This window comes from Leucoraja erinacea, chromosome 10 (genome assembly GCF_028641065.1).
Source record: "Leucoraja erinacea ecotype New England chromosome 10, Leri_hhj_1, whole genome shotgun sequence".
NCBI classification, from domain to species: domain Eukaryota; kingdom Metazoa; phylum Chordata; class Chondrichthyes; order Rajiformes; family Rajidae; genus Leucoraja; species Leucoraja erinaceus.
This window is the reverse complement of record NC_073386.1, coordinates 13,459,003-13,471,852: the sequence shown is the minus strand read 5'-3', so window position 1 is coordinate 13,471,852 and position 12,850 is coordinate 13,459,003. Positions and strand designations below refer to the sequence as shown.

General features: G+C 39.3%; 1 protein-coding gene across 1 annotated transcript in view; it reads right to left on the bottom strand.

Annotated features, from left to right (window-relative positions):
- szt2 (SZT2 subunit of KICSTOR complex) overlaps positions 1-12,850 on the bottom strand; it is a 174,926-nt gene that overhangs the window by 112,654 nt on the left and 49,422 nt on the right. Inside the window, 5 exon segments of the mRNA XM_055641515.1 lie at positions 929-1,006; positions 3,380-3,476; positions 4,964-5,138; positions 6,474-6,735; positions 8,813-8,940. Of these exon segments, the coding sequence (XP_055497490.1) occupies positions 929-1,006; positions 3,380-3,476; positions 4,964-5,138; positions 6,474-6,735; positions 8,813-8,940 (740 nt within the window).

Here is a 12,850-nt window from a genome sequence, read left to right as displayed (position 1 = left end):
GGAGGGAGAGAGCAAGGACTACCTGAAATTGGAGAAGTCAATGTTCATACCGCTGGGGTGTAAAGCCTCCATCTTGTACCTGATTCCCATTTCCCTCCAACTCTAGGATCACATCTTAACCCAGACCCATTACCACAGCCACGTTTGCTTTCTCGTGACTCGCCTCATCTTGTACCTCTGCCCCTCATCTACGGCAAATTTTGCCAATCGCTTGGTTTGATAACCAAAGCCAAGAACTATGCATGAAAATTACATTTTTAGAGAAAGGGCAGCACAATTCAATAAAACATCACGACCACAGTATCAGAGTAAGATATGAATTACATTTTAATGGCTGACAGAATTATTTGATATTGAAACATTTTAAAAGGAATTGAGAACAAGTTTAATCCAATGTTCAGTGGGTTCTTCTCTCAAAATCATCTATCTTCGTCTTCTCTGACAACCACAAGGATAGTTGCCACAGGATTGTGAAATATAAAGATTGTGAGAGGAAATATTTAGAGCTTGAAATTAAATTACATTTTAAATTTGATTAGGTTTGAGCTGTAGAATCCCAAGACCACAAATACATGTGTTTTTTTTAAATTGCACTTTATAAAACTGTATGCCATACCAAAATCATAATCAGGTATTGAACTTGCAAATTCCATGTTCAATGGTCATGCTTAAGATGCAACTACAATCCATAAAGTTAGCAGTTCTAAGAATAGCAAAATATATTGATCAAATATAGTATAGATGCCCAAACACTTTGCATCTGACCATATTACATCCAACTCAAAAATTATGGATGTCAACAATATGTATAGTATTTAACATAAACTTAATTCCCAAGTTCGGTAGCTTCCTTATTGAGAAATTAATAACTAAATTAGTGATCACAACATGCAATCAGACCACATTGCAAAAGTTCAAAGCATCTCACCGTCCTCCCCTGCCATCTCCAACTCAGAGAGATCGTTTTCGTCATTCTGTTTTCTTTGCCTTTCATCCTGATAATTTTCTTCCTATAAATTTCAGAGCAAAGTGTAATTCAGAAAATCTCCATTGCAAGAGTTACCATTCTTTTCATACCAGCCATTACATTTCACTTCTAAGCACAAATGATAAAAACAGCTAATGAAGAAAAGCCATTAGCCTGGACCACCCGTTTGACACACAACCAAAGGAACACAACTTCTACTTGCATCTGAAATACCTCAAGCTCATTTGGCATTCCAGTCCTGAGGGCATTTTTATTGTAAAGCAGAGTTCATCAGCCCTTGCTAAACCATCAAACTAAATACTGGATGGGAGATTCTTCACAGGGATCTACTACAGTGTTGTTCCCGATGTTGGGGGAGTCCGGAACCAGGGGTCACAGTTTAAGAATAAGAGGTAGGCCATTTAGGACTGCGATGAGGAAAAACATTTTCACCCAGAGAATTGTGAATCTGTGGAATTCTCTGCCACAGAAGGCAGTGGAGGCTAATTCACTGGAGGTTTTCAAGAGAGTAATGCCCCTGTCCCACATAGGCGTTTTTTTTCGGCGACTACTAGCAACTAGGCTGTTTTCACATAGTGGCGGGGTGACGCTTGTATGGTCGTGAGTAGTCCCTTCAAGTCGCCTAAAGTGTCGTAAAGTTTTTCTGGTCACCGCTGGATTTTGAAATGTTCAAAACTTTTTGGCGACTGTGGGCTTGACGTAGCTTGTCTTCTCCTGTCATAGGTGCTGTCGTAGATTGTCGCCAGGATGACACAGGTTGTAGCCAGGTGACGTTGGTTGTCACCGGGTGCAGACTTTGGTGAATTCCATTGGCGACTACCTACGTCAACCTACGTCAACCGGCGACAGGTACTTGCAACTGAATTGTTTTCAGTTGTCGTCGACAGGGTCGTAGCTTGTCGCGGGTGGACGTAGGTTGACCGGTTGTCGTAGGTTGGAGCCTGTGTGGTCATAGATTGTCGTAGGTGTCGCCGTAGGTTGTCGTAGGTGTGATCGTAGTTGGACGTCTCAAGTCGCGATGATTGGGTCACCGGTTGTCGGTAGCTTGCCATAGCTTGTCGTCGACTAGGTGGTAGGTTGTTGTAGACATTGTTGTAGGGAGGGTCCAGTCGCCGGTTTTTCAGAAACCTGCTACGACTGTGACAGTCGCCGGACAAATTGCCAGAAGTGCCAGGCCCATTATTGCCAGGCCCATTAGATCTAGCTCTTGGGGCTAACGGAATCAAGGGATATGGGGAAAAAGCAGGAAAGGGGTACTGATTTTGGAAGTTCAGCCATAATCATATTGAATGGCAGTGCTGGCTCAAAGGGGCGAAATGGCCTACTCCTGCACCTATTTTCTATGAAGGCAGATCAATCAGTCAGAAGAAATATATATTTATTTACAGCATTTACATGCAGTCTATGGAAACATGCACAGTTGCAGCAAAGTGCACTTGCTTGGGGCAGTCATGATCATTCTTCCCTCTGCTGCACGACAGGTGCGCTACTATGGTAAAAACAATTACAGCACCTATTAGATTAAGATTTGAGCTTCCTGACAATTGAATATATGCAGATGAATGCCAATAAATGTTACCAATCTCTTATTCCACAAAAATTTAACATCACAAGATGAAGGGGATTTTAAAATAAAAGCACTACATTTAGTATAATTCTGTGATAAATCCTTCCATTTTTCCTCCTAAGAATAGAAATGCCAATCTCAAACTTGAGAAATTGTGAAAGATTAGCTACGTAAAATATTTCAAGGCTGCTCATGAAGTGTAGAGAGAGCATGTGAATTTCCCTATTTACTTCACTCTTCCAAATCCTAAACCACCAAGCAAGTACACATATGATTATCAATCAATCTGAAGAAGGGTCTCCGCCCTAAGCGTCACCCATTCCTTCTCTCCAGAGATGCTGCCTGTCCCGCTGAGTTACTCCAGCATTTTGTGTCTACCTTTGGTTATCAAACAGGTTGGCCTTGTGTGGGTCTGATGCTTCCAATAGATGAATCGTGATAATAATTTACAAGTGGACATGTGGGCTGTGAGAATAACGCAATTATCATGCCTGTGAAACAATTCGCAGGATAAATTAAAGCAAAATAGTGAAATAGCTCCTCTCTCAAGAGGTTATTCCTCTTTATAAGTAATATTTCTATTGAAGTTTCAGTTAAATTATGATCAGGGAGCATGAACAATCTGAAACTAGTTGCTCTTTACAACACAACTGATTCCGATAATCTCATTGAGATTATCACAATTGTAACAGTATTGTTTAATTTGTGACCTGCAGTGCTGATAATCTGTACCTTTCCTTTAGACACACAATTTGGAGCTTGACTTAATATCCTTTTCAACATCTTAAAGTCAATTCCCAATTACAGTGCAGGCCAGTGCAAACTTGCCTCTTTTTTGGCTGTGGGAGAACAGTAAAAGAAGTAGTATGGGTTTGAAGGCACTGTCTTGAAATGTTGCCGTCCAATCTCAAGGAATTTGTCCTGTAAACACAAGTTTTAAAATATGTTATTGATACGTTGAAAATTTATTTTGCCAGCTGTTAGTTTTAAATCTACATTTTAATAATCAATTTGCATTGTGAAAGACCATCAAATAAGCAAAGGCCCAAACAAATTATGGCAAATGCTATTAAATTTTTATTTTTCTGTCACTGCAGACTGGGATTGATCATTAAATACTACAGATTTGCTGAATGAGATCACTTCCTTCAGCAGATGTTAGAATATTTAGTCATTCAAAGGAAAAGCCCCGAAACATGGTATGCAGAGTAAAAGAGCAGTGTATTCAGAAATGTAAAAGGAAAATGGTAAGAGCTGCGACACATATGTAAAAATAAGATCACCTGGTTAATTTGAGTCTCTTATGAGCATTTGAATGAACAACGTGCAGAAAAATGTGAGGTCAACCACTTTCAGTGGAAAAATAGCAAGGTTGAGTTTTTTTTAAATGGTGATAATCTGAAAGGTGTGGGTGCTCTGTGGAATGTCTGTAACCTTGTACACGAGTCACTGGAAATTAATATGCAGGTACAGCAATTAATTAGGAAGGCAGGTGTTTATTGCAAAAAAAGTGAGTAATTACACATAGGGTGGTGAGTGTATGGTACGAGGAGGTAGTTGAGGCAAGGACTATCCCAACCTTTAAGAAACAGTTAGCCAGTTACATGGATAGGACAGGTTTTGAAGGGTACGGGCCAAATGCAGACAGGTGGGACTAATGTAGCTGGGACATGTTGGCTGGTGTGGGAAAGTTGAGCCAAATGGCCTGTTTCCACACTGTATGACTCTCATAATGTCTTGCTGCAATTAAACATGGATCTGGTATGACCACAACTGGAATCCCCGCCCCAAAAAGGGCATATGTGATTGATTCCTAAGATAAGGAAAATGTGGCAAGGTTAAGCATACTATGCCTATATTATCTTGCATTTAATAAAATAAAAGGTAATTTCATTACAATGTAGAAAACTCTTATGTTTGATGCAGGAACAATGCTTCCCATAGGCTGAGCATCAGGAACGAGGATCAGAGTCTCAAAAAAATAGATTAGAAGAAATTTCTTTGCATTGGTCGTGATTCATTACAATTCGTAAAACAAAAGAGCTGTAAAGGTTCGGATACACATCAAGTTCAATAAAGAGATTCAGTTATTAGGGCAATCAAACAGGAAAGTGAGACTAATGCTAAAGATCAGACATGATCTTACCAAGTGGAGGATGCGGCATGAGTGGTTGAATAACCTACTTGTGTTTCTATGGATGTTCTGCCTCAAACATGACTTATGTATTTCATTAATCTTTCATACACTCACTCCATTTCTCCTCTGCTGTCAAAATTATTGTAGTTACCCAATCTGTAATAATAGCTACCCTCATACCAAGCCCTGTCATCATTCCAGGTATTTCTTTATCCCCTTTACATTCATGCCGTCTAAATTTATTGAAGTTGCTGTTAACTCAATGTTTTACCTGAATGATTTTGTGCAAGTTGGGGTAGACTTCACACTGTTGGTTGGATTGAAGAAGAGAGACTGGAAATTCTGGGTAGACCTTCTTTATTTTAGTTTCTTCTTGTGTCACAGGAGATGCAACACTAGATGCAACACCCCTCAAATCCGGTTCATTGAGATCTTCCGCTTCTATGCTGATATAGCAAAATAGAAAACAAGCAAGTGACCAGAAAAACTGAAACTTAACAATATTATAATCGTTACTGATTTGATGCTCCTCGACAGTGTTTCTTGACATCTCTAGTCAACGTACTGAAGTAATTTCCAGTAATAGTTGTGAAATGATGGTACAAAATTTACCCAATACATGCTGCCTTTAATGGAGGCCCCATTACCTCACATCAATGACAATTACCATGAACCTTGCTTGGAAACTCACAGAATTCTACTTTTTTACACAACTAAATAAGGACAAACAGATAACTATAATGCTACCTGCTCTCTGCAAGAAAATTATTCAATCCCATTTCTACTCTAATTTTTGGTACTCTTAACGTTTCTGTTTAAAATAATTATTCTTTCCTTTGTTAAAAGATTCCGAATTTTCCATCTGCTACTTTTTCCTCGCACGTTACTGTTTTAGGTGATTGTTAAATTTATGATTCTGGATATAGATCAGTGCAGCAGATTTACCAGCATCTGCTGCACAATTTCCTACTAACCTTGTTTGTTTTAATAATACGAGTTCTCATAATATTTATAAAACTTGATCATAATTAATGCTTTGTGTTGGTGAATGGGAAACCAAGGAAATTCTTCATGGCCTGAATATCTTCTGAACACTAGGTTAAAAATGTCAATTGTTGCCGAATCGATAATTCATTGAAATATTGGGTCTATGTTAAAGGGTAGATTGAATGATATGAATGAAGGTAAATAATTTTATAAGCGGTTGTGGTTTTGTAGACATTGCCTGATCCATCACAGATGCTGACCTCCCCACCAACGGGATCTATAGGAAGTGCTGCATCTAAAAGGCAGCCAGTATCGAAGACCAACATCACCCTGGCCATGCTCTCATTTCCCTACCATCATCGGAAAGGTGGTACAGGAGCCTGAAAACCGTGGCCACCAGGCTCAAGAATAGCTTCTTCCCAGAGTGAACCATCAGGCTTTGCACAACACTAACCCCTACCTCAGCGACTATAATCTTCCATGGGCAGTGTTTGCAATTGCACTAACGACTTTGGTTTTGCACTATTATGGTTAGCTAGTATTACTGTTAATAATTGATTATATTACTGATTATGCTATATTGTGTGTTATGCACTGTTAAGCTGCAGCAACTCCATTGCTGATACATATGACAATTAAACATTCTTGACTTAAGAATTTTAATGCTTTGATCATAAAGGATCCTAACATTACAAATCGGTCATCATTATTTATAGTATGCAGAGGGCCACTTGATGGTATTACAGACTGAAGTTAAAGGACAGGTAATAAGGTAACACCAAGAAACATTTTACCTTGAGGTAGAAGCAAGAACACCCCTCTGCACTCTTTCATCCTCAATGTTACCTCCTCCAATCATAAACTTTGTAGGATTAGATTCATGATCACTCCAAAGCTGCAGGTCATGACTTTCACGGAACGATCTTATGTGTCCACACAGTGTCTGCAGAAAAGCTGTGATATCGATTTCCTGTAACACCTCCTCACAGTAATCTGTAGCTGTAAGTAGATCCTGAGAGCTGATGTAATAGGATTGCTGCAAGCTCCTAAATACACCTTTGAGAGAGTAAAAAAAAAGGCCTTCATGATGATTTCAAAATTTTCACCTGCACTAAAGGTAAATATTACAAATATTGAAGAGAAAAAAAAAAAGATTAACTCACAATATCAGGGGATTAATTATTGCGAATTAATATTTTCTTCTCGAGTTAATCCTGTTACATATCATAGTTTAAATTCCTTTAACTATAAACATTACTCAAAAAATCTAGCTGAATGCAAAACTAGAACCATGCTTTACTAAACAGGGTAGAAATTTAATTCCTAAGATCATCTATGTTTTGCATTGGTTAAATGAATCGGTTAAAAAAAATGGGTCAACACAAAAAAAACAGCATTTACACATCACCTTTGACATACAGAGTGATCGTGCCCCACCTTTTAGAAGATGCCATTCATTACTTTGATGCAGAGCTTAATATGATTTTAGGAATTGGAAAGGACACACAGTTAAAAGGCCTTTACATAACTGAGGACGTTAGAAAAGTAAATACTATTAAGACAGATAAGTGGGTTGTTTTAATTTTATAAAGCAGAGATATGCAAGTTCTAAAGGGCAATGGATGGCAATCTGTAGTCATTTATTAGCAGGAAAATAAGACTTAAAGGTCAAATAGGGAGGGATACATAGAAACATAGAAAATAGGTGCAGCAGTAGGCCATTCGGCCCTTCGAGCCAGCACCGCCATTCGATAAGATCATGGCTGATTGTGCAAAATCAATTCCCCATCACTGCTTTCTCCCCATATCCCTTGATTCCGTTAGCCCTAACACTCTCTTGAATACATCAACGATGCAATGAGAAGGAGATTAATTTTATAGTTGAGATATAGTGATATGATCCGAGGAAATGCGAGTGAGAAACTAAAAGGATAAATGTTCTAAGCTAATGCAAGCTATGAAAATATGACAATTCCAGAAAGCAGACAATGTCACGGAGATATGATCTAAATCTTGGTGACCAGAAAATCCACAAGTTTCTCACATTTGGCAAAAATGGTTTAAACTTATTTCTTTAAAAAATGGGAAAAAGTTTGTCTGGTGCTTGTATGGCAGTCAGATTAGAAGCTAGAAGATGGCTCACTCATTCACAGTGTATAGAGTGTTAATGCCTACTGCTAACTGGACACTTGAAAGGACATTTCTCTGGAGAGCAACATATTGAGGCTAACTTTTGACAATCTAAAATCAATTACATTTTTAGACGGGGAGAAAATGGACACGGCGATTACGTAATTTTTCAAAGCTAATGATTTTAATGTTTAATGTTTGTCCAATGAAATTATGCCGCATGGATGACTGATGTGCAGTCAGTTCTGGTTTAGATAATTAGCTAAAAGAAATCTCTACATAATGATGAAGTTAAGTAGCTTGTTGACTAGCATTAAAAATAAGACATTTAGAAGTAAATGTTGGAAATGCCATGAGCAAATTAAGCCTATTTATAATTTCAATGCAAGTAAAACATAAAAGAAAAATCAATTGCTTCATACAATTATTTTCTTTTTGACAGTTACACGAAGCACATTCAATAGTGTTTAAAAAAACAGTTGTTAACTAAAATAAGTGAGGATTTTTTAAATCTCTGCTATCGTGGAGCATTTTCACAAGTTCACAAGTTACAGGGGTTTTCTTTTTCAAAATTGAAATGTACAATGAAGAAATTATTATTTTAGAATTGGGTTGCAGAAAAGGAACACTAACAGTGAGGTCAAACTACATATCTGCAATGTCTCAATCAATTAGCAGTTTTCAATATTTCTGAAGCAGCCAATGACAATTTTTATATGCCAATGAGTATAAGTAACAACACTTTTAATTGGGAAGGCGGGTGGGGGGGAATATTGCCATTAGATCACAAATCCTAGATAACATGCAAAAATGTGATTGGTTATGTTGATCATAATGCTTCCCAATATATAAGTTTTTAAATAGATGAACACGGCGGTGCAAAGTTAAAGATTAGGGCCATCTAGCATTTCAAATGTTGACACAAATTGGGATAAATGCTGGTGAGGTTTGGCATTTTGAAGGGAGCAATGTACCCTTAGCAAAACCAGGTGACTGCTTTTACCGTTTACATAACATTGATGATAGTGCTCTTGCAATAAGCAGCAATAGTTGCCAACTTCTTTGTTCCTGTGGAATTGTAATACTGGATCCATCAACGATGAGCTTGCCGATTTTTCCTGTGACAGTGACCTTAAATCAATGTTGACACAATTATTAGCAATTGAGAACCATATCCTTGTCCAATACAATATGGATCCTACGATCAAAACAAAACAATTAATCAATTCTAATGAAAAGGTAGACACAATGTGTGGAGTCACGCAGCGGGTCAGGCAGCATCTCTGGAGAAAAAGAGTGGGTGACATTTCAGACTGACATTCAGACAATGAAAAGGTAATTGACCTGAAATGATAACCTCATTTCTCTCTCCACAGATACATCTGACCTGTTTAGTATATACAGTCCCTTCTATTTTAATTATATTTTAAATAAGAACCCCATGAAGTGATCAAATATACCCCTTTGACATGTACCACTGATTGACCTATTTTACAAAAAAAGGTATTCCAGTCAGACACAAAAAGCTGGAGTAACTCAGCGGGATAGGCAGCATCTCTGGAGAGAAGGAATGGGTGACGTTTTGGGTCGAGACCCTTCTTCAGAAGACTCGACCCAAAACCTCACCCATTCCTTCTCTCCAGAGATGCTGCCTGACCCGCTGAGTTACTCCAGCTTTTTGTGTCTACCTTTGGTTTAAACCACCATCTGCAGTTCCTTCCTATATATTCCAGTCAGACATATTAATTATGATAATAGATTACGTTTATAAAGATATTAAAGGAAACCGCCCATATTTTGCAGTTGAGGCGTCAAGCAAGATAAATCACAAAGATGTAACTGTAACTGACAATTGGTGAATATTCACCTCCGCCTTTCAATCCTTCCATACAGAAGGCATGGCGATTTTGCAGGATGCTGCTGGCTCTACTGTTTTCATTATAGAATTAATTAAGATCTGTTAAACATTCGATTTTTCCCAGGAGCCAGCGGTCAAAGAATCTCCTTATAAAACTGCACACAATGGAAATTCAGGCAATTCTTGGGTCATGAAAGGCTTCCATTCCTGTGAGTCCAAACTGTTCACAAGCGAATAAAAACCTTGTGAACAAGGATCACAGGAGCGGTAATGATGGAAGACCAAGCAGGCCCTGTAATACCAACCACCTAATTCAGAGGCTGAGCGAGCACGCCTACACAACCCAGGCGAAGGATCACAACTTGTCTTTACGTACTGGTGACAATAAATTGTATGTTCCTAATCCAAGGAGTGCCTGTAGGAACCACTGACAAAAAAAGCTGAGATGATTTGCAGTATTCGCAGTCTCTGTGCTCGTTTGAACGGAGTTTGTACGTTCTTCCCGTGACCTGCGTGGTTTTTCTCCGAGATCTTCGGTTTCCTCCCACACTCCAAAGACATACAGGTTTGTAGGTTAATTACCTTGGTATGAATGTAAAGTTATCCATAGTGTGTAGGATAGTGTAAGTGTGTGGGAATCACTGGTCGACGCGGACTCGGGTGGGCCGAAGGGCCTGTTTCCGTGCGATATCTCCAAATTAATCTCAACTAAATCCAAATTCCACATTGGCATGTATTCAAATGGCCTCTTTTAAAAAAAAAAAAAATCCATACAGAGCACCTTCCAATCTCTTTAAAAGCCTCCAGAGATCTTCCATCTCTCTATGGTGATAGTTTAAGAGAGTGTTTGGATCAAGCTACTGCATCTCCTGAAGATCAGCAATAGATCTTTGTAAAACCAAGCCTTTATTAAGTTTTCTTCAGTTGGTACGTTATCACCCAAAGAAGTGCCGTCTGCCTTCTATTTACCAAGTAGTTTCCTGCCCCCAAGAAACCAATGAGGAGACATTGCTTCGAAAGATAATCATCTCTCACGAGGCCCCCATTGCACCCAATTATCATCTTAAATGAGATCTTCAAAGCCCGGAGGCTGGCATTGACTCCAGCAAACTGACTGTAGCTAAATGTGCATCAATGAAAAACAAATCTTCCGTTTAATTTTTTTTCTTCATTAAATTTTGCTGTCTGCTACCAAAGCACATCTTTGTGCCTATTATTTTCTCCAGAATATGACCACATCACTAACTTGGTCATCAATTCCTTTAATCTCAATACCAGAGGCTGTAACAGTTCTATTCAGAATATTAAAAAATATAATTAACCCAGATAAGGATGCAATTGCAATCCAATGTCTGCTCTTAAGCATCTCCCTGACCATTACATATGCATTGCATGCATACTGCTTATTTCTTCAAATTACGGCACTAAAATAAGGGCGCGTTATGTAAACCAGGGTTCGGCAACCCACGGCCCACAGGCCATATCCGGCCCGTAACCTGAAATCAAGCGGCCCGCAGCCGTATTTTTTTTTCAATTCGTTTTTGCAACCTGGGAACTGTAGCCAGTCCCAGAGACGCGAGCTGATCTGGGAATTGCAGCTAGTCCTGGGGCACACAGGCGACCTGTGCGCTACAGTCAGTCCTGGGGACACGAGCCGACCTGGGAACTGCAGCTAGTACCGGGGACTCAAACTGATCTGGGAACTGCAGCTAGTTCCAGGGCACACGAGGGACCCGGAAACTGCAGAAAAGTAATTGAAAAACACATGAAAACAAATGCGAAAAACACCAAGTGTCACACTATGGCGATAGATATGGCCCATCATCCACTCACAGACATGGGTCCTGGCCCCTATGCAGAACAAGGTTGCCGACTCCTGATGTCACCATGTCAAAGCCAATCAAGGTTACAGGTTTAAGTCATCCTCAAACTATCATAGAAGCTCCTAGCCAATGTCAACAGTGTAATTTTTTGATTAAACATGTGTTTTCATTTATTTATCATTAAAAATGCAAACTCAAAAGTGACAATTTTAGTCACGGTTTCACTAAAATAAAAAAAGATTGTATGAGTAACTGTGCGCAGCTTCAGGATTTGAGGGCAAGCATACACAAATACAGAAGACCTAACTTCATAAGTTGTAGGAGCAGAATTAGGCCATTCAGCCCATCAAGGCTACTCCGACATTCAATCAGGATGATCAGTCTTTGTCTCAACCTCATTCTCCTGCCTTCTCCCCATAATCCTTGACACCTTTACTAAACAAGGCTTACAAAACTTTCCCGGTAGATTGTCACTATTGTTCCTATTACTATTTGACACTGTGGTGAATGTGGAATTCCAGTTTCCTCCTACTATTACTGGGGAATCTATTTGGTGAGCCTGGCAAAGGCTCAAAAATTCCATGTATTTGAAGAAAGAGCAGCAAGAGAAGTTATATTTTTAATTTAATTGTGTTCACATTTATGCTATTTAAAAGCAATGTTTAATTTATTTGTCATAACATAGAAGGCCATTTGAACCATCAGGCCCATGCCAGCTCCCAGCGGAGCAAACCTATCAGTCCCAATACCTTTCCTCTTATTTCTTTGCAGCCTTGTTACTCATTGCTCACTTCTTTTGCCTCAGAGTATTAATTTGCCTCAGCTAATTAACTGAATTAATAGAAGCCAAGTCCAGAGAGCTGTGAGATTGCAGCACTAAACACAGTACTAGTACGCCATCCACTTTTTAAAGGCTTGACGGATTTAGTTGAGACACATCGCTTAACTGTCAAAGCACCTGTTGGATTTCCAGTGGGAAGCTCATGTAATGGTTCGGATCTTGTTCAGAGTTTACACCAGAAAGCACACTCAAGATCAGTGGCAGGTGATAGGCTTAGCAGCTGCTGCACCCGCTGAGTTTCTCCAGATTTTTTGTGTACCTTCGATTTTCCAGCATCTGCAGTTCCTTCTTAAACACGATCAATATAACCTGTTCAGTTTAGTTTAGAGATACAGCGCAGAAACAGGCCCTTCGGTCCACCGAGTCCGCGCTGACCAATGATACCCATACACTAGCACTACCCTACACACTAGGGACAATTAATTTTTTTTAACCAAGGCCAATTAACCTACAAGCCTCAACGTCTTTGGAGTGTGGGAGGAAACTACAGCACCCAGGGAAAACCCATGTGGTCATGGG